General features: G+C 41.5%; 1 protein-coding gene across 4 annotated transcripts in view; it reads left to right on the top strand.

Moving 5' to 3' along the window:
- Positions 1-24,364, top strand: part of LOC113878849 (general transcription factor IIH subunit 2) — a 79,192-nt gene that overhangs the window by 34,732 nt on the left and 20,096 nt on the right. For 2 of the 4 annotated variants that reach the window (XM_027519955.1, XM_027519954.1), the window contains one exon: positions 2,470-3,088. In XM_027519955.1, coding sequence (XP_027375756.1) covers positions 2,470-2,741 — 272 coding nt within the window. In that variant the 3' untranslated portion in view covers positions 2,742-3,088. Of the gene's footprint in view, positions 1-2,364; positions 2,397-2,469; positions 3,089-5,792; positions 6,367-8,660; positions 8,761-12,769; positions 12,852-14,479; positions 14,532-17,876; positions 18,006-20,214; positions 20,315-24,364 lie in introns of those variants that run through there. The other 2 variants (XM_027519953.1, XM_027519957.1) reach the window with 2 other exon arrangements.

The following is a 24,364-nucleotide window of genomic DNA, read 5'->3' as shown; positions in this document are numbered from 1 at the left end:
AACTGACTTAGAGGAGCTAGTGTGGGTCCTGGGTATCCCCAAACAAAGAATCCTTCAAGAACTGGTCTTTTTATGTTCCTTAGATGAGTTTTCAGCTGCTATCTCTGACTTTACAACTGACTTGAAATCATTTTCTGAGGTGTTTCTCTGAAGTTGAGGGCTTCTCCTGGGCAAGTATTAGCTCCCCAATCTTCCTCCGTAAAGTTCAGATCACACTCATGTGGCTTTTAATCAGACTCTTTAACCAGAATTTTGATCAGTCAGCTTTGCAATCACCTAATTTTCAAACATGAATTGAAAACCCTGGGTCTCTACACATTGGAGGAAAGCTGGTAATGTGAAAAATCTCAACATAAAGGTAAATAGTAATTAGCCTTGGAGGAAACAGATCATTCAGGAAACAGATGAACACTATTTGGATTAGTACTGATAAAGATAGTTTGCACATTAGACCCAGAAAATGGGGACGACCTCAGTGACCTGGCCTAAGTCACAAATCTAAATCCAGGTCAGCCAGCACTTTCAGGAAACGCCTGACAAAGAACCCTAGTATACACCAATCAGAATCACCCCAACTCAGCTTTACCTAGATTGCCTGACCCTAGAAAACAGGACATGTTACCCTTTAATGAATCCTTGACCTCCTGGCCAATCATGCCTCTTCCCTATGAAACCTACCTTCACTCTCCCCCTCGACCTCCACCCTTCCCGTTGGAGCAGCACTCCATTGCCGTGAGACGCTGTGCTCCTCCAGTTCACGGATTGTTTTCCCTTGACTGAAGAGCAACAAACTTGTTATTTTAGTTTTGTCGTTTGACAGGATTGCAGTAGAGATTTTAAAAAATTATCTTGGCTAAGAAAATTAGATCTCGTGAAAGAAATAGACAACAAAAACAAGCAATCAATGCTGGAGAGGGTGTGGAGAAAAGGGAACCCTCTTACACTGTTGGTGGGAACGCAAACTAGTGCAGCCACTATGGAGAACAGTGTGGAGATTCCTTAAAAAACTGGAAATAGAACTGCCTTATGATCCAGCAATCCCACTGCTGGGCATACACACTGAGGAAACCAGAAGGGAAAGAGACACGTGTACCCCAATGTTCATCGCAGCACTGTTTATAATAGCCAGGACATGGAAGCAACCTAGATGCCCATCAGCAGATGAATGGATAAGAAAGCTGTGGTACATATACACAATGGAGTATTACTCAGCCATTAAAAAGAATACATTTGAATCAGTTCTAATGAGATGGATGAAACTGGAACCTATTATACAGAGTGAAGTAAGCCAGAAAGAAAAACACCAATACAGTATACTAACGCATATATATGGAATTTAGAAAGATGGTAACAATAACCCTGTGTACGAGACAGCAAAAGAGACACCGATGTATAGATCAGTCTTATGGACTCTGTGGGAGAGGGAGAGGGTGGGGAGATTTGGGAGAATAGCATTGAAACATATATAATATCATGTACGAAACGAGTCGCCAGTCCAGGTTCGTGCACCGTACTGGATGCTTGGGGCTGGTGCACTGGGATGACCCAGAGGAAGGGTAGGGGAGGGAGGAGGGAGGAGGGTTCAGGATGGGGAACACAGGTATACCTGTGGCGGATTCATTTCGATATTTGGCAAAACTAATACAATATTGTAAAGTTTAAAAATGAAATAAAATTAAAAAGAAAAAAGAGCTGTGGGAAATTGAAAGTATAATTGCTGAATTTAGAATTACTATTGGAAAGTTGGAAGATGCTGAAGAGGAAGTCTCCCAGAAAGTACAGCCATAGGACGGAAAGAATATATAAGCAAAAAAAAAAAACAAAAAACCTTTGGTGATAAATTCCCGTCTGAATAATGGGAATACGAGAAAGAATGAAAATAGAATAGTAGGCAGTAGGAAATTACCAAAGAAATTATAGAAGATAATTTCCCGGGACTGATGGAGGTCCACGTGTTCAGCTTGGAACACGTCCACTGGGTTCAGTAAATGTACAAAGACCCACACCAAGACACAGTCACTTTGAGATTTTATAACCCATGGATAAAAGAGAAAACCCTAAAAAGATACAGGAAAGATGGAAGCTAACACCAAAGTAGTAAAGACATGTATGTACTAGCAGCGGAAACATTAATCAGTCTTAAATTATTTAGAATAAAATACTTCTGTTGTGGGACTTGGTTTTGTGAGGCCTTTGGAGTCCTGACTAACCCTGATGACTCAGTACCCTAGGGAAGTTACTGGTGATTTCTCAGGAAATTGCAATTTGTTCTGGGTGTTAGTTCCTCAAATTGTTCTCGCTGCTTCCCATTAAAAGGACAAAGAGAATAGTTGTATTTACTCTCTACTTTCTCCTTCCTTTCAGCTGGGACTCTGGATTAACTTCGAGGTAAGTAAATTACCACCTCTGGCAAAAGTACTTTTCCACTTATGACCCTCTTGTTTCTCTTACTCTTGTTTCTCTTTGGAGGCAAAAGGACAGGGCACTGGAGTCATATAGATGTGGACTTAAATCCTTTCCATGACACAGCAGCTGCACTGGTCCTGTTAGTACCGCGGTTAAAGAGCATGAAACCTGGAGAAGGCCTTGGAGATCTCCCCAGAAAGGCCCTGGGACTAGCAAAACTGAGCACTGAACTTTGTAGACCTGCAGGAGGGATTCCAGGGAGTTTGTTGCCACCCTGTGCTTGTTTATCTCCAGGGAGGCCTGGAGCTATGGCATTGCCTATTGGCCAAGCCTAAGTGAAACATACTAACTACGATGAATGTAGCCCTGTGCTAGAATCTGAGAGGACAGGGGCAGCCCATTCCAGCTTGCTTGAGACAAGTTAGGTGTCCTGCTTTGGGCTGCATGACCGAAGCGGCAGAGAATATCCCTCCTTAGGTGAGAGAGTGATTTCCCTGAGACAAAGGTACCTAGCACGTGTCTAGGTGGTTCATTACCTAAAATGAAGCACGGACTGTATAGCGGAGGAAGGCTCCTAGAAGCTGGGCCTGGAGTCTGAGACCACGCTGATGTTGGCCTGTCCTTTGTTTTTATTTTTGTATCATATCTTTTAACTTTATTAAAGTCTGAAGTAAGTATACTATGTAGAGGCTTGTGAGTTTTTTCTTTTATCTGACCCTGTGTACTTGCTGAAGTTGGCACTGTGAATGGGATTATGGGAACAGTTTTTGACTTGATTATTTACACGCTGGCTCAGGCTTTGTTTAGGAGAAAAAAAGTGGGAGAACTACCTAGAACCACTGATGCCAGGTTGGCTGATGAAGGCATCCTGATTTCAATTCACTCTAGTACTATAATTATTCATTGGGGGGAAAGCATACCAATAGATTTTTTTTCTTTTTGCTATTTTTAAAAATTGAAGTATAGTTCATTTATGGGCTTTCCTGATAGCTCAGCTGGTAAAGAATCTGCTTGCAATGCAGAAGACGTCAGTTCAATTCCTGGGTTGGAAAGATCCCCTGGTGAAGGGAAAGGCTACCCACTTCCGTATTCTTGGGCTTTCCTGGTGGCTCAAGACAGTAAAGAATTAACCTGCAATGTGGGAGACCTGGGTTTGATCCCTGGGTCAGGAAGATCCCCTGGAGGAGGTAATGGCAACCCACTCCAGTATTCTTGTCTGGAGAATCCCATGGACAGAGGAACCTGGTGGGCTGCCATCCATGGGGTCACAAAGAGTCAGACACGACTGAGTTGACTGAATACAGCACAGCACTTTCCCCTCTCCTCCCCGCCACCCCAGCAATGGAATTTAAAGGTGGTAGATCCAGAGCCAGCGGAAGCATTTAAATAGGTTAAAACAAATTCAGAGAGAGGGGAATTCAGTCAAAAACAGTGAGGCAAACAAGGCAGGCCTCCGCAGCCAGCCCGGGATCAGTGGTTCCAAACCTTTCTCCCCTTCATGGCCTGGGCTGCTTTGGCAACAATGAAAGTACTAAGAAGTAGTGATGAGTGTACTAAGGAAGAGCCCTAGGCTGCCAAGTCCACCAGGCTGGCTGGTTTCTTCTGTAAGGGAAGGGACTTGAAACCAAAGGGAGAGTTGAGCAAATACTTCTTTTGGCTGGAATGTGGCCCTTATCTGCTAACCGCTAAAGGAATTCTACGGGGAGAGCGCATGAAGACACTAACTGAAATGAAGGCGCTCTTCAGTCAAAAAGCCCAGTAACCTTGTGGACTGATGAGAGCTTCCCGAGGAACCACTGCTGAAATGGACTTAACGTCTTAGAGACAAAGGAGTTTTCTTTACACTGAGTACTCCCAGATGAAGGGCATGCTTGGGCTTAAATAAGATCTTCAGTGAGCTGCAACTTCTGCAGAAATGCAGGTAGATGGGCAAATTCCAAATCAGCTGACCCTGATTAAGGCGGGGCACACAGAGCAAAGTTGGTCATGTGGAACTATCCAACTCCACCTGTAGGCATTAAACGAAATACTTTGTTGATTCCTGAAATGTTGAGAATGCAAACATGTGTCTTTGAACTTGTTATATGATGATACAGATTTCCCCTAATCTATCCTTTTATCTACTTCCCTGGTGGCTCAGACGGTAAAGCGTCTGCCTACAATGCAGGAGACCCAGGTTCACTCCCTGGGTCGGGAAGATCCCCCAACAATGGTCCATCTAGTCAAGGCTATGGTTTTTCCAGTGGTCATGTATGGATATGAGAGTTGGACTGTGAAGAAAGCTGAGCGCCAAAGAATTGATGCTTTTGAACTGTGGTGTTGGAGAAGACTCTTGAGAATCCCTTGGACTGCAAGGAGATCCAACCGGTCCATCCTAAAGGACACCAGTCCTGGGTGTTCATTGGAAGGACTGATGCTGAAGCTGAAACTCCAGTACTTTGGCCACCTCATGCGAAGAGTTGACTCATTGGAAAAGACTCTGATGCTGGAAGGGATTGGGGGCAGGAGGAGAAGGGGATGACAGAGGATGAGATGGTTGGATGGCATCACCGACTCGATGGACATGAGTTTGAGTAAACTCCAGGAGTTGGTGATGGACAGGGAGGCCTGGCGTGCTGCAATTCACGGGGTTGCAAAGAGTTGGAGACAACTGAGCGACTGAACTGAACTGAACTGATCCTTTTATCTTAAGTGACGATTGATACTATGATACTACTAGGACTCCATAGGTGACCTTACTGTTGAAGGCAGGATAAAGGTCTGCTGTTACAGACCTACTAGCATATTTTCTCTGAATTAGACTAAGTTATAAGCAGAAGAGCACTGTAATTCAGAAGAAAAGAGTAAAGGGCTGAAACACAGCAGGGGAAGGAGACGGTGGGACGAACTGAGAGTAGCATTGGCATACACGTGCTGCCGCGTGTAAAGCAGGCACTGTTGAGAAGCTGTAGAGCGCAGGGAGCTCAGCTTGGCGCTCTGGAATGACCTAGAGGGACGGGATGGTGGGGGGAGTGGGAGGGAAGCTCCAGAGGGAGGGGATATATCCACATTGTTGTATGGGCTTCCCTGGTGGCTTAGATGGCAAAGAATCTGCCTGCAGTGCAGAAGACCCAGGTTCGATCCCTGGGTCAGGAAGATCCCCTGGAGAAGGAAATGGCAACCCACTCCAGTATTCTTGCCTGGAGAATCCCATGGACAGATGAGACTGGTGGACTACAGTCTGTTGTTGTACATCAGAAACTAACACAACATTGTAAAGCAATTATCCTCCAATTAAAAAGAAATATGGTATAACCAGCAAAACAAAAAAATAAAGGGCTTAAACAAATCTCAGGACTAGTAAACCAAGTGACAATGTTCATGAACCTCTTTTTTTCCCTTTTCAGAAAATGGCCACCCAGGAGAAAGCCCCTGAGGAGAGGATTTCACAGTTTGATTATGCTTTGCTCCCAGAGATGTCTGCTTTTCTAGGTGTAAATGCACTTCAATTTGTAAAAGAAATAGAAGAAAAAGAGCACAGAGACAGGGAAAAAATGCAAAAAGGCTTTAATTCACAAATGCGTAGTGAAGCAAAAAGGTTAAAGACTTTTGTGACCTATAACACCTTCAGGTCGTGGACGTCGCAGGAGATGGCAGAGGCCGGGTTTTATTTAACTGGCACAAAATCTGGCATTCAGTGCTTCTGCTGTAGCTTAATCCTCTTCGGTACTAGCCTCCAGAATACCCCCATGGAACACCACAAGAAGTTCCATCCAGACTGTGAGTTCCTTCTGGGTAAAGATGTTGGTAACATTGCCAAGTATGATGTAAGAGTTCAGAAGCCAGAGAACACGTTGAGGAGGGACGACAAAGCCAGATACCAAGAAGAGAAGGCCAGACTCGAATCCTTCAAGAACTGGCCATTTTATGCCCAAGGGACGTCCCCAAGGGAGCTCTCAGCTGCTGGCTTTGTCTTTACAGGTAATTTGAAATCATTTTCTGAAATATTTCACTGGAATTAAGCTTAGGTTCGGTTGCAATATTTTGCTCCGTTGCAGTATTTTGTAAATCTTTCCTCACTTGGTCAACATGTTATGCTAGGAACATCTATTTTCTCAAGATTCAACTTCAGTAATTTTACTTTAGCTTTAATACAACATGTCAGTTTACCAAAAATATATGCAAAATAAGAAAGTGACTTTTTCTAAAATTTTGGACGTTAGATAATACTTGACTGGATTTCTAAGGCCCTGAAAATAAACCGTGAGGTCAGCCTGACCCTAGTCTCCTTCTTACCCATCCACCTTTTACTGCTCTTAAAGGATTGTTCTCTGATTCTTTTAAATGATTCTTTTAAATTCTTAAGTGATTGTTCTTTTAATTGCTGCAGTATTGGAGGGTTTTGGTGTGTGTGTGTGTTTAACCTTAAGTTTAATTATAACATATAGGTCAAGTTGCATTTCAGAAAACTGGGTGTGCTGTCACTCAGTCATGTCCACCTCTTTGTGACCCTGTGGACAGGGGCCCACCAGTCTCCTCTGTCCACGGAGTTCTCCAGGCAAGAATACTGAAGTAAACTGTACGTTGTTTGAGTTGTCCTAGCCACGTGATAAATGTCATGACAGATCTGAGTGAGAATACTGATTAATACATACGGCTATCATTTACTGAGCACCTACTCGATGCTAGGCCCACCACCACCACCAGGCACGGATCCAGCACTTACACTGATCCAAGAGATTTGTCCTTTCCCCCATTTCACAGCTAATGTCACTGAGGCCCAAAGAGTTTAAGAAACGTGCCTGAGGATAGCCAACAAAGACCTACTGTATAGCACAGGGAACTCTGCTCAATGTTATGTGGCAGCCTGGATGGGAGGGCAGTCTGGGGAAGAATGAATACGTATACATGTATGGCTGAGTCCCTTTGCTGTCCACCTGAAACTCACAACATTGTTAATCGACTATGTGCTGTACTTAGTCACTTAGTCCTGTCTGACTCTTTGCGACCCCATGGACTGTAGCCCGCCAGGCTCCTCTGTCCATGGGATTCTCCAGGCAAGAATGCTGGAGTGGGTTGCTATACCCTCCTCCAGGGGATCTTCTCAACCCAGGGATCAAACCCAGGTCTCCTGCATTGCAGGCGGATTCTTTACCATCTGAGCCACCAGGGAGCGACTGTACTCCAATATAAAAGAAAGTTTAAAAAAAGAAACAAAGTGTTTACATTCCACCTCAGGTACACTGCACAGCACTTGACTCACAGTACATGCTTCCCTGGTGGCTCAGCGGTAGTCTGCCTGCAATGCGGGAGACCCAGATTCGACCCCTGGGTCAGGAAGATCCCCTGGAAAAGGAAATGGCAACCACTCCAGTATTCTTGCCTGGAGAATCCCATGGACAGAGGAGCCTGGGGGGCTACAGTCCATGAGGTCGCAAAGACTTGGACATGACTGAGCAACCAACACTTTCATATGTTGGATATATGATATGTTAATTGCTACTATTATTGTTAATTAATAGCAGAAGCTTGAAGAAATTCATATTGATAGTGTTACTCAAGTTGGATGTAAAGAAGAAAATTTAAAAGATTTTTAGTATAGGATTCCCCAGATGTCACAGTGCACTTATCACATATTTCTTCAAGATAATATAGTTAATGTCCTAATTGACCAAGAGACGGAAGCAGAGAAAACGCAGAAAAACCACATCTTTCTGTCATGTTCACAGCGGTTCTGGTTTGTAGTTTGACTTTAATTTGCCTACCAGTTTGTGTACTATTTATATCTCAAAAGGCCTAAACGGCAAGTTGGTTTTCCTCTTAGTTTTGAAAGTTGATCCTTTTGTAACTCCCCTAAAAACAGTTGTCAAAAAAGAAAAATATACTTGTCGAACATACATCTCAAAAGTGGAAAAAACTATGCCCACGTTTCCACAGAAATTTCATAGCAATGCTGCAGCTTAAGTCTTCTGCGCTTTACTTCGTGAGTACAGGGTCCTCTGCTTCCCCATTGCTTCCGTGGGCATGTTGAGTCCAACAGCTCGGAGTGTGTGTCAGGTATGGCCGCCGCTGAGAGGTGAGGTTCAGGCTTCAGAAATGGTCACTAAGGGCAGTGGGACTGTGGGTGGGGATTCAGCCAGATGAGAGTGTGAATGCGCAGGCGTGATGGAGCATGTCTCATCTATGCGAAGGGCAGTCAGCTTGCAGAGACAGCCCTTCTGGACGACCCCACGGTGCTGTTGCCAGGCCATCTAAGTGCCTTGCTTCCTATGTAGGTAAACACGACACTGTCCAGTGCTTTTCCTGTGGTGGATGTTTGGGAAATTGGGAAGACGATGACGACCCCTGGAAGGAACATGCCAAGTGGTTCCCTAAGTAAGTAGATAAATATTTTTTGCTTGTAATTTTTTTTAAGACAAAGCAAAACTAAAGCATCACCTTCCCAGAGCAGAACCTTCAGTTTTGACCTTTCTCCTTCCTAAATAAGAATGCTCCAGAATTTATTCAAGCAAGAAAGCCCTGATGACACTGTGAAATTTTTTAATTATATAATTTTAAAATAATTTCTTAATATTGTTTTATTATCCAAAATACTAAGATATGATTTTCCAAGTAGAAGTTTCAGAATCTGCCTTAATAAATATGGATAATTTGTATTGCGATAATGTAAAATTGTATAAAACAATGTTTAAAACAGCATTACAAATGGTTTCATGTACTGCTGAATATATACCAAATGTAAACATTGTATTTCAAAAACTCAGTAAGAGTTTTGATTATTACAGTGGTCTTGAATTCTCTGTTTAGAAAACATGTTTTAAAAATTATTTCTAATGTTACATTTACTAGTATTCTCTACATGACTTTATCTACCAAATACACATTCATTCCTTTAAAATTTTTAAAACTTTCATTCTGGAAATTTTCATATGCAAGTATAGAGACCATTTATCAACACATGGCCAAATCATATTTCATTCATCTCTCACATACTTTTCCCCAGAAATAAAAATAACTAGATTATTTTAAAGCAAATCTCAGATATTATATAATGTCACTTGTTGATATTTTAGCATATAACTCTAAAATGCAAGAATATTTTTTAAAAACATAACCATAGTATTATTCTGCCTCCTAAAGAGGATTAGCAGTCATTCCTCAATCACATCAAATATCTGAGGCCGTGTTCAAATGTCCACATCCCCTCTCTCTTTACTGTTTACTTTCTTTACTGATTTGAAGTAGGATGCAAACAGGGTCCATACATTACATTTGGTTGATATCTCAAGATTTTTAGTTTACAGATTTCCTCCTCCCTGACTTTTTCTTGTCACTTTCTCATGAAAGGAGCCATGTAGTCTGTCCTGTAAAACTTCCTCCCCTGGGTCTGGCGGAATGTTTTTCTGGTGTCATCTAACATGTTTCTCTACTTCCTGTATTTCCTGTAATCTAATAATTGGATCTGCAGTGGGCTTTGGCTCATTTAATTTATCATACTTGTCATGCACCTACCACATGCAAAGAAGTTGCTGGTTAGATCTTAGGTCCACCGCAAAAAAAACTGGGCTGTTGTTTAGCATTATATGTCATCTTTCACACAGACAGCCAGGCTCACAGAAATGGAAGGATGTCTGATCTGTTCAGTAAGAAAAAAAGCAATATAAATGTGTAGTATCTGGACTTGTTTGAAATATACAGAGGAAAAAGTTAAAATAATACAAATCAAACAATTGATATCTTAAGGTTTGGGTTTGTTAGGAGATGAGGTGGAGAGGGATTTTTCACATTTTACTTTGTTCGCTTCTATCTTGTTTAAATTCTGGGAAACAAATGCATTTCTTTTAAAGTTGTAAAGAAAGTGAGGGGGTGGGAGGGAGGAAGAGAACAAAGAAGGGAAGGGATTGGGGGAGAGAGAGATGGAGAGGAAAGAGAAAGGGAGGGGAGCTCTTCCTGACAAGCAGATGAAACAGTTATAGGGATGCATGAAGCCAGATGGGTAAATATTGATTACTTTTTGGCCATGCTTCAGGGCTTACCTGATCAGGGATCAAACCTGCATCCTCTGCAGTGAAAACAGAGAATCTTCACCACTGGACCACCAGGGAGCTCCCCAGATGGTTAAATACTTTGAATGTCATTCTGGTTCGTTGATGAATCAAAGACAGACACCTAGCCAATCATACTTAGCGTTGGCAGTGCCCCACGTGGGTCTGTGCCGAGTGAACATCAGTCCTGGCTCTGGGGCACCTGTCTCAGCTTCACTTATCCTTAGGGCCCTGGGCTATACACTGGGCGACTCCCAGCAGCACCATCCACACAGACCCTCATGCGGTGGCCGAGCACCAACCAGAGCTGCACATTCTGTGTTGGGTGGCCCTCATACGCCTTCTCTGATGTACAGCCTAGGGAAAGGTGAGGAGCATCGGGGGAGGATGTGAGTCCAGCTAAGGTCTGCTGCTGCAGAGAGGAGGGCAGAGCACAGAGGCTCGGAGGTGCACAACGCTGCTTCCTAACACCCAGACCCTAGCCATGTTACTGAACCTCTGCATCTCGTGTGCAAAAAAAAAAAAAAAAAAAATGATAATCCATAGATGGTTGGTTGTTGTAAGCATTATAACAAAGTATATGGAGCAAATGCCTTGTAAAAACTACCATGTATTATATGACCATTTCACCTTTCACCTGTTTGTCACCATGAGTATATGGTTAGCCAGTGTATTTCAGAGCTGGAATTAGAACTAAGACTCCTCCAATTTCTTGTTGATTGTGCCCTAACCTTAACTGTTTGGGCATCATTTTAAAAAATATATATTTATCTAGTGGCTGCTTCGGGTCTTCGTTGTGGCACATGTTATCTTTGTTACGTCATTCGGGATCTTTCCTTTGCCCATGGACTCTCTAGTGTTGGTGCATGGGCTCAGTAGTTGAGGTGCTTGGGCTTTGTTGCTCTGTAGCATACGAGATGTTAGTTCCCTGACCAGGGACAGAACCTGTGTCCCCTGCATTGCAAGGTGGATTCTTAACCACTGGACCATTAGGAAGTCTCTGAGCATCAGTTTTTGCTTTGTTGCTGCTTTTATAAACTATGGACACAATGTCTGGGTATATTCCTACAATTTAAAATGTTAGTACTCAGTGTACTGTGTGTGTGTTAGTTGCTCAGTCCTGCCCAACTCTTTTCAACCCCATCAACTGTAGCCTGCCAGGTTCCACTGTCTGTGGGATTTCCCTGGCAAGAATACTGGAGTGGGTTGCCATTCCCTTCTCCAGGGGAGCTTCCCAACCCAGGGATCGAACCCAGGTCTTCCACATTGCAGGCAGATTCTTTACCGTCTGAGCTACCAGGAAAGCCCACTTGGTGTACTAAATCATTGTAAATAAATAAAATGATTTTTATTGTGTTTTTAAAAGAAGTAGTATGTATTGAGCTCCTTCTCAACCCACTCTAAGCATGTGGGGAGGCCCCATCCCTCATGTGCTATGTGGATTGTGTGCAGATTCGGGTTATGTATGGATTTGAGTTGTGTGGGGATTTAGGGCGCTCCTTGGAAGGATCTGTACACCTAAAAACTGGGGACCTCAGTGGCCCAGGGAGATGGCCCTAGAGCGATGTATGACTCATCTAATGGAGTTCACTTTCTCACATCTGTTCAAGAGAACACTGGTGAGATTGACCACTTTGGCAGGGGAGGTGGTATGACAGAAAAAATATAAAGGTTTATCTCTTCCCCATGAGTGGCAGAAGTGGAACTAACACTCTAGCCTCTTGACTCTCAGCCCTCTTGTTACTCTGACATCACTAGAAAGGAAGCTTAAATTTGTAAGAAAGAGATTTTTAAAAAGTAAAAATTGCTTCTGTTTTGTGGAAAGGAATGTGTTTTTTAAGTGTATTCAATATGCTCTTTTTAAAAAATTCTATCAATTTCCATTGTATATTTTTAAGGAGTAGTATATATGTTTTTCAATAGATGAAATTTATTATGGTTTGTTACCTTTACCGCCAGTAACTTTTATGTAAGCATAGGAACTAGTTCGTCACTGTAGTTTAACTTAACAAAACACCTCCAATCTATATATTGTTATAAATCCATCTCTTTGATTGTATTATGTTTTGTTTCAGGAGAAAAGATAATCTGAAGATTTAGTTTTGCATTATTACACATGTTGTCATTAATGGAAATAGTAATTATATGATAATAAAGATAACTGTCATAAATTTTGGGGTAACTTTTTTGACAGTTTTATCAAAGTAAAAAAGAATGTAAAGTACACAATGCAATAAGTTTTAATGGATGTTTTTTGTGTCACTGCAGTTATAAAGATACAGGATATCTCTATCACAGTATCAGGGTACACTTTAATTTTGTTTGTTTGTTAATTATAGATGTGAATTTCTTCAAAGTAAGAAATCCTTAGAGGAAATTACCCAGTATATTCAAAGCTACAAGGGATTTGTTGACGTCACGGTAATTTATTATTCTTTTTAATTAATTTTTATTGGCGTGTACTCGCTTTACAATGTTGTGTTAGTTTCTGCTGTACAGCAAAGTGAGTCAGCTCTATGTATACATATGCTGTGAGCTAAGTCGCTTAGTCGTGTACAACTCTGATGGACTGTAGCCCATCAGGCTACTCTGTTCATGGGATTCTCCAGGCAAGAATACTGGAGTGGGTTGCCATTTCCTTCTCTAAGGGATATTCCCGAGCCAGGGATCGAACCCACATCTCTAATATCTCCTGCATTGGCAGGTGGGTTCTTTACCACTAGTACCATGTGGGAAGCACTGTACATATAACCCCTCCTTTTTGTATTTCCTTCCCGTTTAGGTCACCACGGAGCATTGAGTAGAGTTCCCTGAGCTATACAGTAGGTTCTCATTAGTTATCTATTTGGCACCATGGTAATTTATAAAAATTTTATAAATTAATTAGAATGAGGAGCGTACATCCCTCTTTTGTCATGGCCTCTCCTTCTTTCTTCTTCCTTTATTCCATTCCCCTACCTCTCATTGGGCAGGTGGAAGAAAAACATGTTCTTTTGGTCAACTAGAGTCTTAGAATGGTCTGCCTTCCTGGTAGTTCTCTCCTCTTGGACTGAGGTCAGTTCCTCCAGCTTCCAGTGTTCTCATGAGACATTCAGACCACAGGACGCTACCCACAGTAAGCCTCAGAGATGGTTACGCTATGCTCTATCATGTGACTTCCCTAGTGGCAGGTGTTGGGAAAACCCATCTTACACAGGCTTATGCAAAAAAAAAAAAAAAAGCGCAGAGGGCTGGATTTATTGGCTAACATGACTCAGATGAGAACCCTGCAGCGGCAGAAGTGTTTCTTCAGAGAGAAATCTGGGTGCAATTTTCAGAGAAGAATCAGTTACTCAACACTTAACCATCCTTCTGAATCCGGTTTCTTTCCTATATCTCATACCTTCCTCATTAGTCTAAGGACCTCTGTGATATCTTATTGTAACTTAGCTTTTGAGTTAGATCTCTGGAAAAACTGACCCAGAAAAGGCTTCTTGTTGAGTATAAATATTCACAGGTTTTCTTTTCCCATTACACTGTGTAAAAAATGTCAATATTAATAGAAATAATAATTAAAGGAATAATTCTCTAACAACTCTGCCATTCAATTCAATTAAACTCTTAATTTTCAGGCAGGGGGTGGAGGAGGGAGTTCTTTTAATTTTTGTTCATAGATAGTTGTATACTTCAAATCAGTAACTTGAATTTTTTTAGATTCAGGTACAGTCGATCTATGCTCAGACAGTAAAGTGTCTGTCTGCAATGCAGGAGGCCTGGTTCGATCCCTGGGTTGGGAAGATCCCCTACAGAAGGAAATGACAGCCCAGTCCAGTATTCTTGCCTGGAAAATCCCATGGATGGCAGAGCCTGTTAGGCTACTGTCCATGGGGTCGCAAAGAGTCGGACTTGACTGAGCGACTGAACTGACTAATAGTGAATATATCCAATATATATATAATTTTATTGGATATATTCACTGTAGAATATTGGATATGTACGTTAGATACTTGTGGCTTATTTATTTTATGCACATTAGTTTATATAATAGCTTGAATTTTCATTTTCTTCAGGGGGAACATTTTCTGAATTCCTGGGTCAAGAGAGATTTATCTGTGGCATCAGGTAAAGACTCAGACATATTTAGAAAAGCTCTAGTTGTTTATTTCTTTTGCTTTTTTCCCCCTAACCTTTCCATTTTCCTCCTCATTTTGTGGTGCCATGGTAATTTTTTAAAAAACCATTTCATTAGAGTTTCTTGGTCTCCTGGGGTGACTTAATTTTTTAACATAAATGAACATAGGGAAATGTATCAGGGTTGGGTCCTTAATTGAATTTCCCTTAAAACAATTAATGTTTCTGGATAAAATGGTTTTGAAAACATTCTTAAATGGATCAGTGTCTATTAAGAAATTAAATGTGAAATAATAGAAAATAAATGTTGATCTCTGCCCCCAATTCCTGGCACAGAGCTCCTCAGTTCAGTTCAGTTCAGTCACTCAGTCATGTCCAAGTCTTTGAGACTCCATGGACCTGCAGCATGCCAGGCCTCCCTGTCCCTCACCAACTCCTGGAGTTTACTCAAACTCATGTCCATTGAGTCAGTGATGCTATCCAACCACCTCATCCTCTGTCGTCCCCTTCTCCTCCTGCCTTCAATCTTTCCCAGCATCAGGGTCTTTTCGAATGAGTCAGTTCTTCGCATCAGGTAGCCAAAGTATTGGAGTTTCAGCTTCAGCATCAGTCCTTCCAATGAATATTCAAGGCTGATTTCCTTTAGGATGGATTGGCTGGATCTTATTGCAGTCCAAGGGACTCTCAAGAGTCTTCTCCAACACCACAGTTCAAAAGCATCAATTCTTCAGCACTCAGCTTTCTTTATAGTCCAATTCTCACATCCATATATGACTACTGGAAAAACCATAGCTTTGACTAGACAGACCTTTGTTGGCAAAGTAATGTCTCTGCTTTTAAACATGCTGTCTAGGTTGGTCATAACTTTTCTTCCAAAGAGCAAGCGTCTTTTAATTTCATGGCTGTAGTCACCATTTGCAGTGATTTTGGAGCCTAGAAAAATAAAGTCTGTCATTGTTTCCATTGTTTCCCCATCTATTTGCCATCAAGTGATGGGACCGGATGCCATGGTCTTAAGTTTTCTGAATGTTGAGTTTTAAGCCAATGTTTTCACAGAGCTCCTAAAACCCATGTAATTTCCTAAGTGATAAGATCATGAGGAGCATCTCTTGTTCTAATATTTGATCTTTGACACTGTCCCTGATACAGGGCTCCTAAAACCCTTGTAAACCCCTAAGTGATAAGAGCACCAAGAGCACTTTTGGTTTCTGATGTGGTGACTCTGGGTGGGCTCTTGGTTGGAGGTTGGTCACTGGGCGGAACAAGTTATGATTAGAAGCTTGGAATTTTCAGCCCTACCCCCTTTTCTTCATAGCGGGGAAAGGGGATATAAATTGAGTTAATGATTGATCATGCTGACTGCAGCCATGAAATTAAAAGACGCTTACTCCTTGGAAGGAAAGTTACGACCAACCTAGATAGCATATTCAAAAGCAGAGACATTACTTTGCCAACAAAGGTCCGTCTAGTCAAGGCTGTGGTTTTTCCTGTGGTCATGTATGGATGTGAGAGTTGGACTGTGAAGAAGGCTGAGCGCCGAAGAATTGATGCTTTTGAACTGTGGTGTTGGAGAAGACTCTTGAGAGTCCCTTGGACTGCAAGGAGATCCAACCAGTCCATTCTGAAGGAGATCAGCCCTGGGATTTCTTTGGAAGGAATGATGCTGAAGCTGAAACTCCAATACTTTGGCCACCTCATGCGAAGAGTTGACTCCTTGGAAAAGACTCTGATGCTGGGAGGGATTGGGGGCAGGAGGAGAAGGGGACGAGGATGAGAGGCTGGATGGCATCACTGACTCGATGGACGTGAGTCTGAGTGAACTCCAGGAGTTGGTGATGGACAGGGAGGCCTGGTGTGCTGCGATTCATGGGGTCGCAAAGAGTCGGACACAACTGAGCGACTGATCTGATCTGATCTGATCTGATGTGAGGACGCCTCCATAAAAATCCCAGTAGTTTGTGGATCCAGGAGCCTTTGGGTGTGTGAACACAACCACACTGTAAATGTGACACATCCCAACTCCATGGCGAGGGAAGCTCCCAGATCTCTGTGAGCCAGTTCATCTGCGCACGTGTGCATGCCAAGTCGCTGCAGTCATGTCTGCGTCTTTGCCACGCTATGGGCTGTAGCCCACCAGGCTCCCCTGTCCATGAGATTCTCCAGGCAAGAATACTGCAGTAGGTTGCCATGCCCTCCACTAGGGGATCTTCCCAACCCAGGGATCGAACCTGCATCTCTTATGTCTCCGGCATTGACAGGCGGGGTCTTTACTAGTAGCACCACCTAGAAAGCCCCCCGCTCATCTGTACCCTTGATCACGCCCTTTGCTAAACAAATATAAATATTTTCCTGGGTTCTGTGAGCCATGCCATCGCATGAAGTGGAGTGGGAGCAGTCTTATGGGATTGAGCCTTTATTCTGTAGGATCTGGTACTACTAAGTAGATAGTGTCAGAGTAAATTGTAGGACACCCAGCTGGTGGTGCAGAGAATAGCTGGGTGGGGAAAGTATCAGAAGTATTGTGAATGTGACGGTAGTGTGAGAGTAAAGGAGACACACTGGAGAAGACTGAGGTTTTTCCAGCACAGTAAGTCACATTCCAATTAAAAATGAAGTGAAAGCCGGAATCCTGGGATTAGATGTCATACTGAAACAAGCTTTCATCTTAAGGAATTTTGCAGTATCTACTTTTGTTACCATATTTAATAGACACATAAGTTGGTTTTCAAATCCTCAAGGGGTGCAGAAGACAAGAACCAAACTCTAGGACCAATGTGGAAAGTCTAATGGAGACCACCCCCATACAGCTGACACCCAAGGGCAAGAAATAAGTCTGCCTCCTTTTTAGGGGGCAGAAAGATTTGCCTTTCTCAAGTCTTGATACTAACTTGGGGAGGAAGAGAAGCTGCTCTAGCTTACTCTTGCTTTATTCTGATGCTCTACAATGCAAAGATAATTTGAAAATATTTTATTATAAAAAAATGTATACAGAAATAAGACCATAGCAAATCCCCACCATGTATCCACCATTCTGTTTCAACAATTTAACACATGGTCAGTCTGGTTTTGTTTCTCCTTTTCTAACCCCCTCCTTCAATTGTATTGAAACAAGCTCAAACATACTGTTCTATCTGTGAACACAAAGAAAGAAAGAAAGAAAGAAAGTGAAGTCGCTCAGTCATGTCCGACTCTTTGCGACCCCATGGACACCAGTCTCCTCCATCCATGAGATTTTCTAGGCAAGAGTACTGGAATGGGTTGCCATTAAGGATAACTCAAACACTGATAGTAGCAGTATCAAAGCTTGCTAGTCTCACCATATGTCTTTTATTCCAGTCTGTTGCAATGGCAGCAACAGTTCTTCATTTGTTAATGAAGAACTCCTCCTGCAGTCCTTCAAGTCTTGGCACCCGTCGTACCCAGTGGGAGCAGCAGCTCTGGCCAAAGCAGGTTTTTTCTACACAGGTGAGCCAGCAGTTTGCCCCAAGCTCTTGCGTTGCTGCCCACTGAAGCCCCACATGCACTTCATGATCCTGGGCTTGTATTTAAGTAGGCTCAAAAATCCCTACTTCTCATTATTCCTCACATATTCTTTTTCCTTTCTGTATCATAAATCCCCTCCCAATTCTCCACACCTCCTTTAGGTAGTAAAGCCCCAGCCTTGAAAACTTAAGGTCTGGGCTAAAAACAAATACAAGTATTCTGTTGGGAGTAATTATCATGCCTTGGTACACTTTACTCTCTACCCCCACTCCTCTGGAAACTGTCACATGACTCTGAGTCCCTCACTCTTGAACCAGAGCCCAGCAGTCAGATGTCCATACCTACATAGCAGAGGAGCTGGGACGTTCAATTTTTTTTTTCTTCCAGGTAGCAATGTGCCCAGCTGAAAATTGGAGTTTCTGTTACTAAGGAAGATTGAGAGATATCTAGGAGTGTGGATAGTGGTCTTTTAAAAAATATATATTTATCTGACTGTGGGATCTTGGCTCTTCGTTGTGGCATGCAGTATCTTTAGCTGCAGCACAGGAGCTCTTTAGATGAGTCATGTGGGACCTAGGTCCCTGACCAGGCCCTCTGAATTGGGAGCACGGGGTCTTAGCCACTGGACCAGCGGAGAATTCCCCTGGATAGAGGGTCTTTGCCACACTCTCCTTGGAAGAGAAAGTCAGAACATTCCTTCTTATAATTCCTAAGCATGGAGAATCTGCCATCGGTTCATAGTATTCTCTCTTTAGCTACTGGTCGTCAGGAGTCCCACGTTGTCATTTGCAAAGAAAGCGGGGGGTTCCCCTCAACTTCACCTCTGCCTGCGGTATAGAAAGGTGAAATGATACTGTATCCTTTCTGGGGACCTTGCTGACCTTCTCCACACCAAACACACATGCTCAATTACAGTGAAGGTCCATGGGGGAACTTCTGCGGTGGGGTGAAGTCATGAATACCACAGAGTACAGAGCAGGGGAGTGTAGTGTTCACTTGAACTAACAGACATGTTCCATTGGTACAAAAATCTTAATGGCTCAGTATCTTAAGCACTTGGAGAGTTAGTGCTCCCCGCTTTCTTCTTGCTCTCTCTGTTCTCGTTTCCCCGTGGCAGCCTTGCTCAAGGACCTTCTGCCTAGCAGTGTCCTCACCCTCTTCCTTTTGAACTCCTCCTCACCCACAAGTCCTAGTCATCTTACCCTTTGGGGATATCGCAAGCTCTAGGACCTCCTATTTCTGTACAGACACAAAGGGAGATTTTCCTATGCTCTGGCTTTATAATGACTGCAGGAGTCCAAGAGGAGAAGGAAGATGAGGAATGTTCCATCATCTTACTAGCGTGGGTAGCTGTTCCCTTCTCCAGGGGATCTTCTCAACCCAGGAATCGAACCCTGGTCTCCCACGTTGCAGCGGATTCTTTACTGAGCGGATTCCCAGCTGAGCCACCAGGAAAGCCCAGGACTACTGGAGTGGGTAGCCTGTCCCTTCTCCAGTGGCTCTTCCTGACCCAGGAATCCAACCAGGGTCTAATGCATTGCAGGCGGATTCTTTATCACCTGAGCTACCATGGAAGCCCTCTTAGAAACTAGGATGTTTCTAGTTCAGTGCTTTGGTAGATCCAAATGCTAATTTCCTTCCAAAAAATAGAATCTCACATGAAAACTTGATCCTATTTCTAGTGGAATAAACCTATAGTAAGAGGTGTCTGATTCTTCACGATCTTACTTACATGAGAGTGGCTATATTTGCTCATATTTTCCTGAGCTCCAGATGTATTCTTTCTGATTTATTCATTGAACAGATAACTTATAAAGTGCATAATAAGTGCTAATCACTGTTCTAGGTCCATGAGATTCATTGGGGAGCAAAACAAGCAAAAACCTCCTCCTTCATGGAGCTTCAATTCCACATTCTGATTTGCAAATCTCTTGCCCCATTGAATGAAGAGGGGACAGGGACAGGGTTTGATCAGTGTGCATGGTACATAGGAACATTCAGTGGTACTTGCTCATGATCCCACTGGTGCGAGAAGAGCCCTAGTTAGAATATTTCCTCACCGTTACACAAAGTTGTGACTTTGTCACAAAATCTGATAGAAAGTATAAGTTGGGTTTTGCTAATATGGTTAATCTGTGTCACTTGACAAATACATCGGCCTGTGGCACTGATGGAATTTCCTCACTTCTAGGTAAATCGGACATTGTCCAGTGTTATTCCTGTGGAGGATATTTGCATGATTGGAAAGAAGGTGATGACCCATTAGAAGAACACGCCAAATTTTTTCCCAAGTAAGTGGAATGGATGCTTAGTATCTACGAATCTGGATGTATTCTAGCAATTTCCCCCTCATTTTATATTCTGATTAAGTCTTTGCCCACCTGTCTCATTCTTACAGTAAGGGAGGAGTCTTCCTTTCTTTCATTCCATTTCTTTCGCAACCCCCTTCCCGTCTGGCCCTCCTCTCACAATAGTCACAGTGCAGTTTTGCTTCAGTCATCGTTTTCACATCACTGTCTATGTTATCATGACTTCATAAACGGAGCTTTGTAGTAAATAACTTTTTTCTCTCCCTGTACAACTTCCAGTTTTTGTAGGGAGTGACAACTGTTTTATCAGTATGTTTGCTTACTTTTTCCCCTTAATTCACACATAAACTATTTTAAAGTGCACAACCCAGTAGCATTTAGGACATGAAGAGTGTTGTGCGATCACCTCCACTAAATCCAAAACATTTCGTTATTCCAAAAGAGAACTCTGTACCTGTGAAGCAGTACACCCTATTTCCTGAGAGCTTTAGTTTTCTGCTGCTATAGATTTACCCTCTTGGATATTTTATGTAAATGGAAGCGTATAATATCTTTTGTCTCTGACTTTACTTAGCAGTGTTTTGAGGTTCGTTCATGGTGTAGCATGTATCAGTACTTCATTCTTTTTTATGACTGAGATATATGTAATTGTACATGTGTATATATATGTGTGTATTTCAGTTTCTCCATCTCACCAATACCTGTTATTTTCCTTTTTAAAAAATATAGTCATTTGCCTAGTTTTTAAAATGTATTTAGCACCAGTTCATCTTCAAATTCTCCCAAATGTTTAAATCTCCTCTCCAATCATTCATACTTATAATATAGCCCACTATTTTCATTTTCTTAAAGAGGCTGTCATGAAGTCTCTGACCTGCTTCAATATGAACTTTGTCCTGAAGTTACCCTAGGATCCTAGGATTGTTCTTCAAGTCATCCTAGAGATTCCTACTGCCTCTCTCCTGTGTTTCCAGAATCTGTTGTTATCCTTTTCTTGACTTATTCACTCACTTTGAAATACTCCCCCACAGATCCCTGGGAAAGACTGCATAAGAAATGCATGTTTTAGCTTCCACTTAATGCATATATCTGAATATTTATATATATTTTCTCATGCTCATTTGGTAGTTTAGCTAGGTATGGAATTCAAGGTTGGAAATCATTTTAATTCCAAATTGTAGAGACATTGCTGCCTTTTCTAATAACTTCCAGTATTGCTGTTGAAGTTCCATGTCTTTCTGATTCTTAATCTTTTTATTACTTCTTCCCATTCTGGAGGCATTTAGGATTTTCTCTTTGTTTCCAGTGTTCTAAAATTTCATGAAAAAAAAATAAAATAAAATTTCATGAAGAAATGGCTATTTTTAAATATTTGTTTTCTGTAGCTCTTTAACATTTTGGAGGGCTTATTTCTCACTCACCAAACTCTTGAAAAATGTTCAAGAAGACATTTTGTTGTTTTCACTTTGTAATTAGTAAATGCTCTTCTAGAAATAAATATTAATACAAATAGGTCTTAAATGCTTCTATCTAAGATTCTCAAGAGATATAGTTTTGAAGGTGTTTTTACAGAAGTAGTTGCATTTTTTAAAATTTGGATTTAGTATTTAGTAAATTGTTAAACAGTGGAGATGGTCTTCTTAGTTTTTGGAAAAATAAACTAGGATACAGTCTGATTGTATTTAGGACCTTTTCTCGACTCTGTCATTTCCTTTTTGTGAAGCTTTTTATTTCTCCTCTGCCTTTTTTGTTTGTTTTGTTATTGTTTTTGTTTTTTGGTCCTCTGAGTGAGGCTTGACTCTTTTGCCTCTCTTTTAAAATTGCAAACTAGGATGCCCTTAAATAAGCATGTGGGACTTAAAGGAAAATTAAAGAAACCAATGAACCTACCACTAAAGTTAAGAAACTGAATATTATCAAGTCCTTAGAAGGCTAGTGTGTGCCTGTCTTCCAAGTTCTGATTATATCCTTGTCCCTCTAATCCAGAAGGCTTCCCTGTCGCCTCAGTTCTGCCTGCAATGCAGGAGACCCAGGTTCGATCCCTGGGTTGGGAACATCCCCTGGAGAAGGAAAAGGCAACCCACTGCAGTATTCTTGCCTGGAAAAGCCTGCCAGGCTCCATTGTCCATGGGATTGCAAGAGTCAGACACGACTTAGTGATGAAACCACCACCAATTCTGAAATTTGTGTTAATTGTTCCTTTTACTCCAAATGGTTTCACCAGCTACATATGTATCATTAAACATACTTTGCCTGTTCTATAAATTTAAATAAATGGAAGGATACTGCATGGTTCTTCTGTGATGACTGACTTGTTTTACTCCATAACGTTTTTGAGACTCATTCGTAATTATGTTAGAGTTGCAATTTACTTGTTCTCATTGGTATATAGTATATTGTTTTATGAATATAAAATTTATCCTTCTAGATTCAACATCTGAGTTGTTTTCAGAATGTTGCAATTCAAATAATGCCTCTATGAACCTTCTTGGACATAATTTCCAGTGCTCATATTCCTCTAGGATACATAACCAGCCATGGAATTGCAAAGTAATACGATGTACACATTCAACTTTACTCTTTTATGCAAAACTTTTTCCTAAGTGGCTGTACTGATTTATATTCTCACTGGTTTCCATTCTGTCTGCTCCCTCACTAACTTAGTATTGCCCCAATTTTTGTCAATCTAATTACTAATAATGTTGAACATATTTTCGTATTTTCCCACATAGTTTCCTTGCTCTTTTTCTTCAGAAACATATCTTGTGTATTCTTTACCCTTTCCTCTTTCTTATTCAGAGAGTATATGAAATATCCTCTTTATCTCTCTTGGTACTCCTTATTCGTGAGTCTTTATCTGATGTTAATATTACGTAGCCACTCCAGCTTTTGGTTTTTGCATGATTCTATATTTTTTGAAATCTTTTTTTTTTTTTTTTTTTTGGCTGCGGCGTACAACGTGAGGGATCTTAGTTACCAGACCAGAGATCAAACCCAGAGAGAATGGAGTCCTAACCACTGGACCACCAAGGAATTCCCAAAATAATTTTACTTTTAACCTGTAACTTTAAAGTGAATTTCTTGTAGACAGCATAGGTGGGTCTTGCTTTTTTAACAGTCTGACAACATCTGCTTTCTTTTTTTGTTGTTATTGTTGTTTGTTTGAGTTTTTTGGCTGTGCTGTACAGCTTGTGGGATCTTAGTTCCCTAACCAGGGCCCTGGCAGTGAGAGCAAGGAGTCCTAACCACTGGAGCACCAGGAGATTCCCCAATATCTGCTTCCTACTGGGAGTGTTTAGAACATTTACATTTAATAGAATCATTGATATGGTTGGATTTTAATCTACTATTTTGCTATTTGTTTTCTATTTATCCATCTCTTGTTTGTTTCTTCTTTTCCTGACTTGCATTTGAGTATTTTTCAATATTCCATTTTATCTCCATAGTTGGCTTTTTAGCTGTACAACTTTATCTTTTTAGTGCCTGCTCTATAATCTACATAATGCACATTTAACAAATCACAGTCATCTTCAAATAATTTTAGAACAATTGACATATAATGTATGAACCAATAGTACACTTCTATTTTCCCCTTCCTATTCTCTGTACTATTGTTACCATATATTCTACTTCACATGTATTCTAAATCTCACAATGTAGTGTTATATCTTTGTTGTAAATAATTATCTTTTAAATACATTTTAGAAAGAGAGAAAGCATAGTTTATATTTACCCAATGAGTTACCATTCCTGGAACACTTCATTCCTTTGGGTAAAACCAAGTTTCCATCTGTTATGATTTTCCTTTTAAGAAGGAACTTAAGAAGAACTTCCTTTAACATTTCTTGTTGTACTAGTCTGCTGGCAGCTAAATTCATTGGCTTTATTTGTACAGAAAAGTCTGCATTTTACCTTCCTTCAGAGTGCTTTCCCTTGATGGGTTTATCTGCACAGTCACCTTGGACAGAAGCATTTAAAGTCCTATTAGGTTTTTCTATAGCTGCCCTTCTATTCCTGGGCTCATCTCCAAGT

The sequence above is a fragment of the Bos indicus x Bos taurus genome, chromosome 20 (assembly GCF_003369695.1).
Source record: "Bos indicus x Bos taurus breed Angus x Brahman F1 hybrid chromosome 20, Bos_hybrid_MaternalHap_v2.0, whole genome shotgun sequence".
Lineage (NCBI taxonomy): Eukaryota > Metazoa > Chordata > Mammalia > Artiodactyla > Bovidae > Bos > Bos indicus x Bos taurus.
Note: the sequence above shows the minus strand (reverse complement) of the source record. Positions and strands in the feature narration are given on the sequence as shown.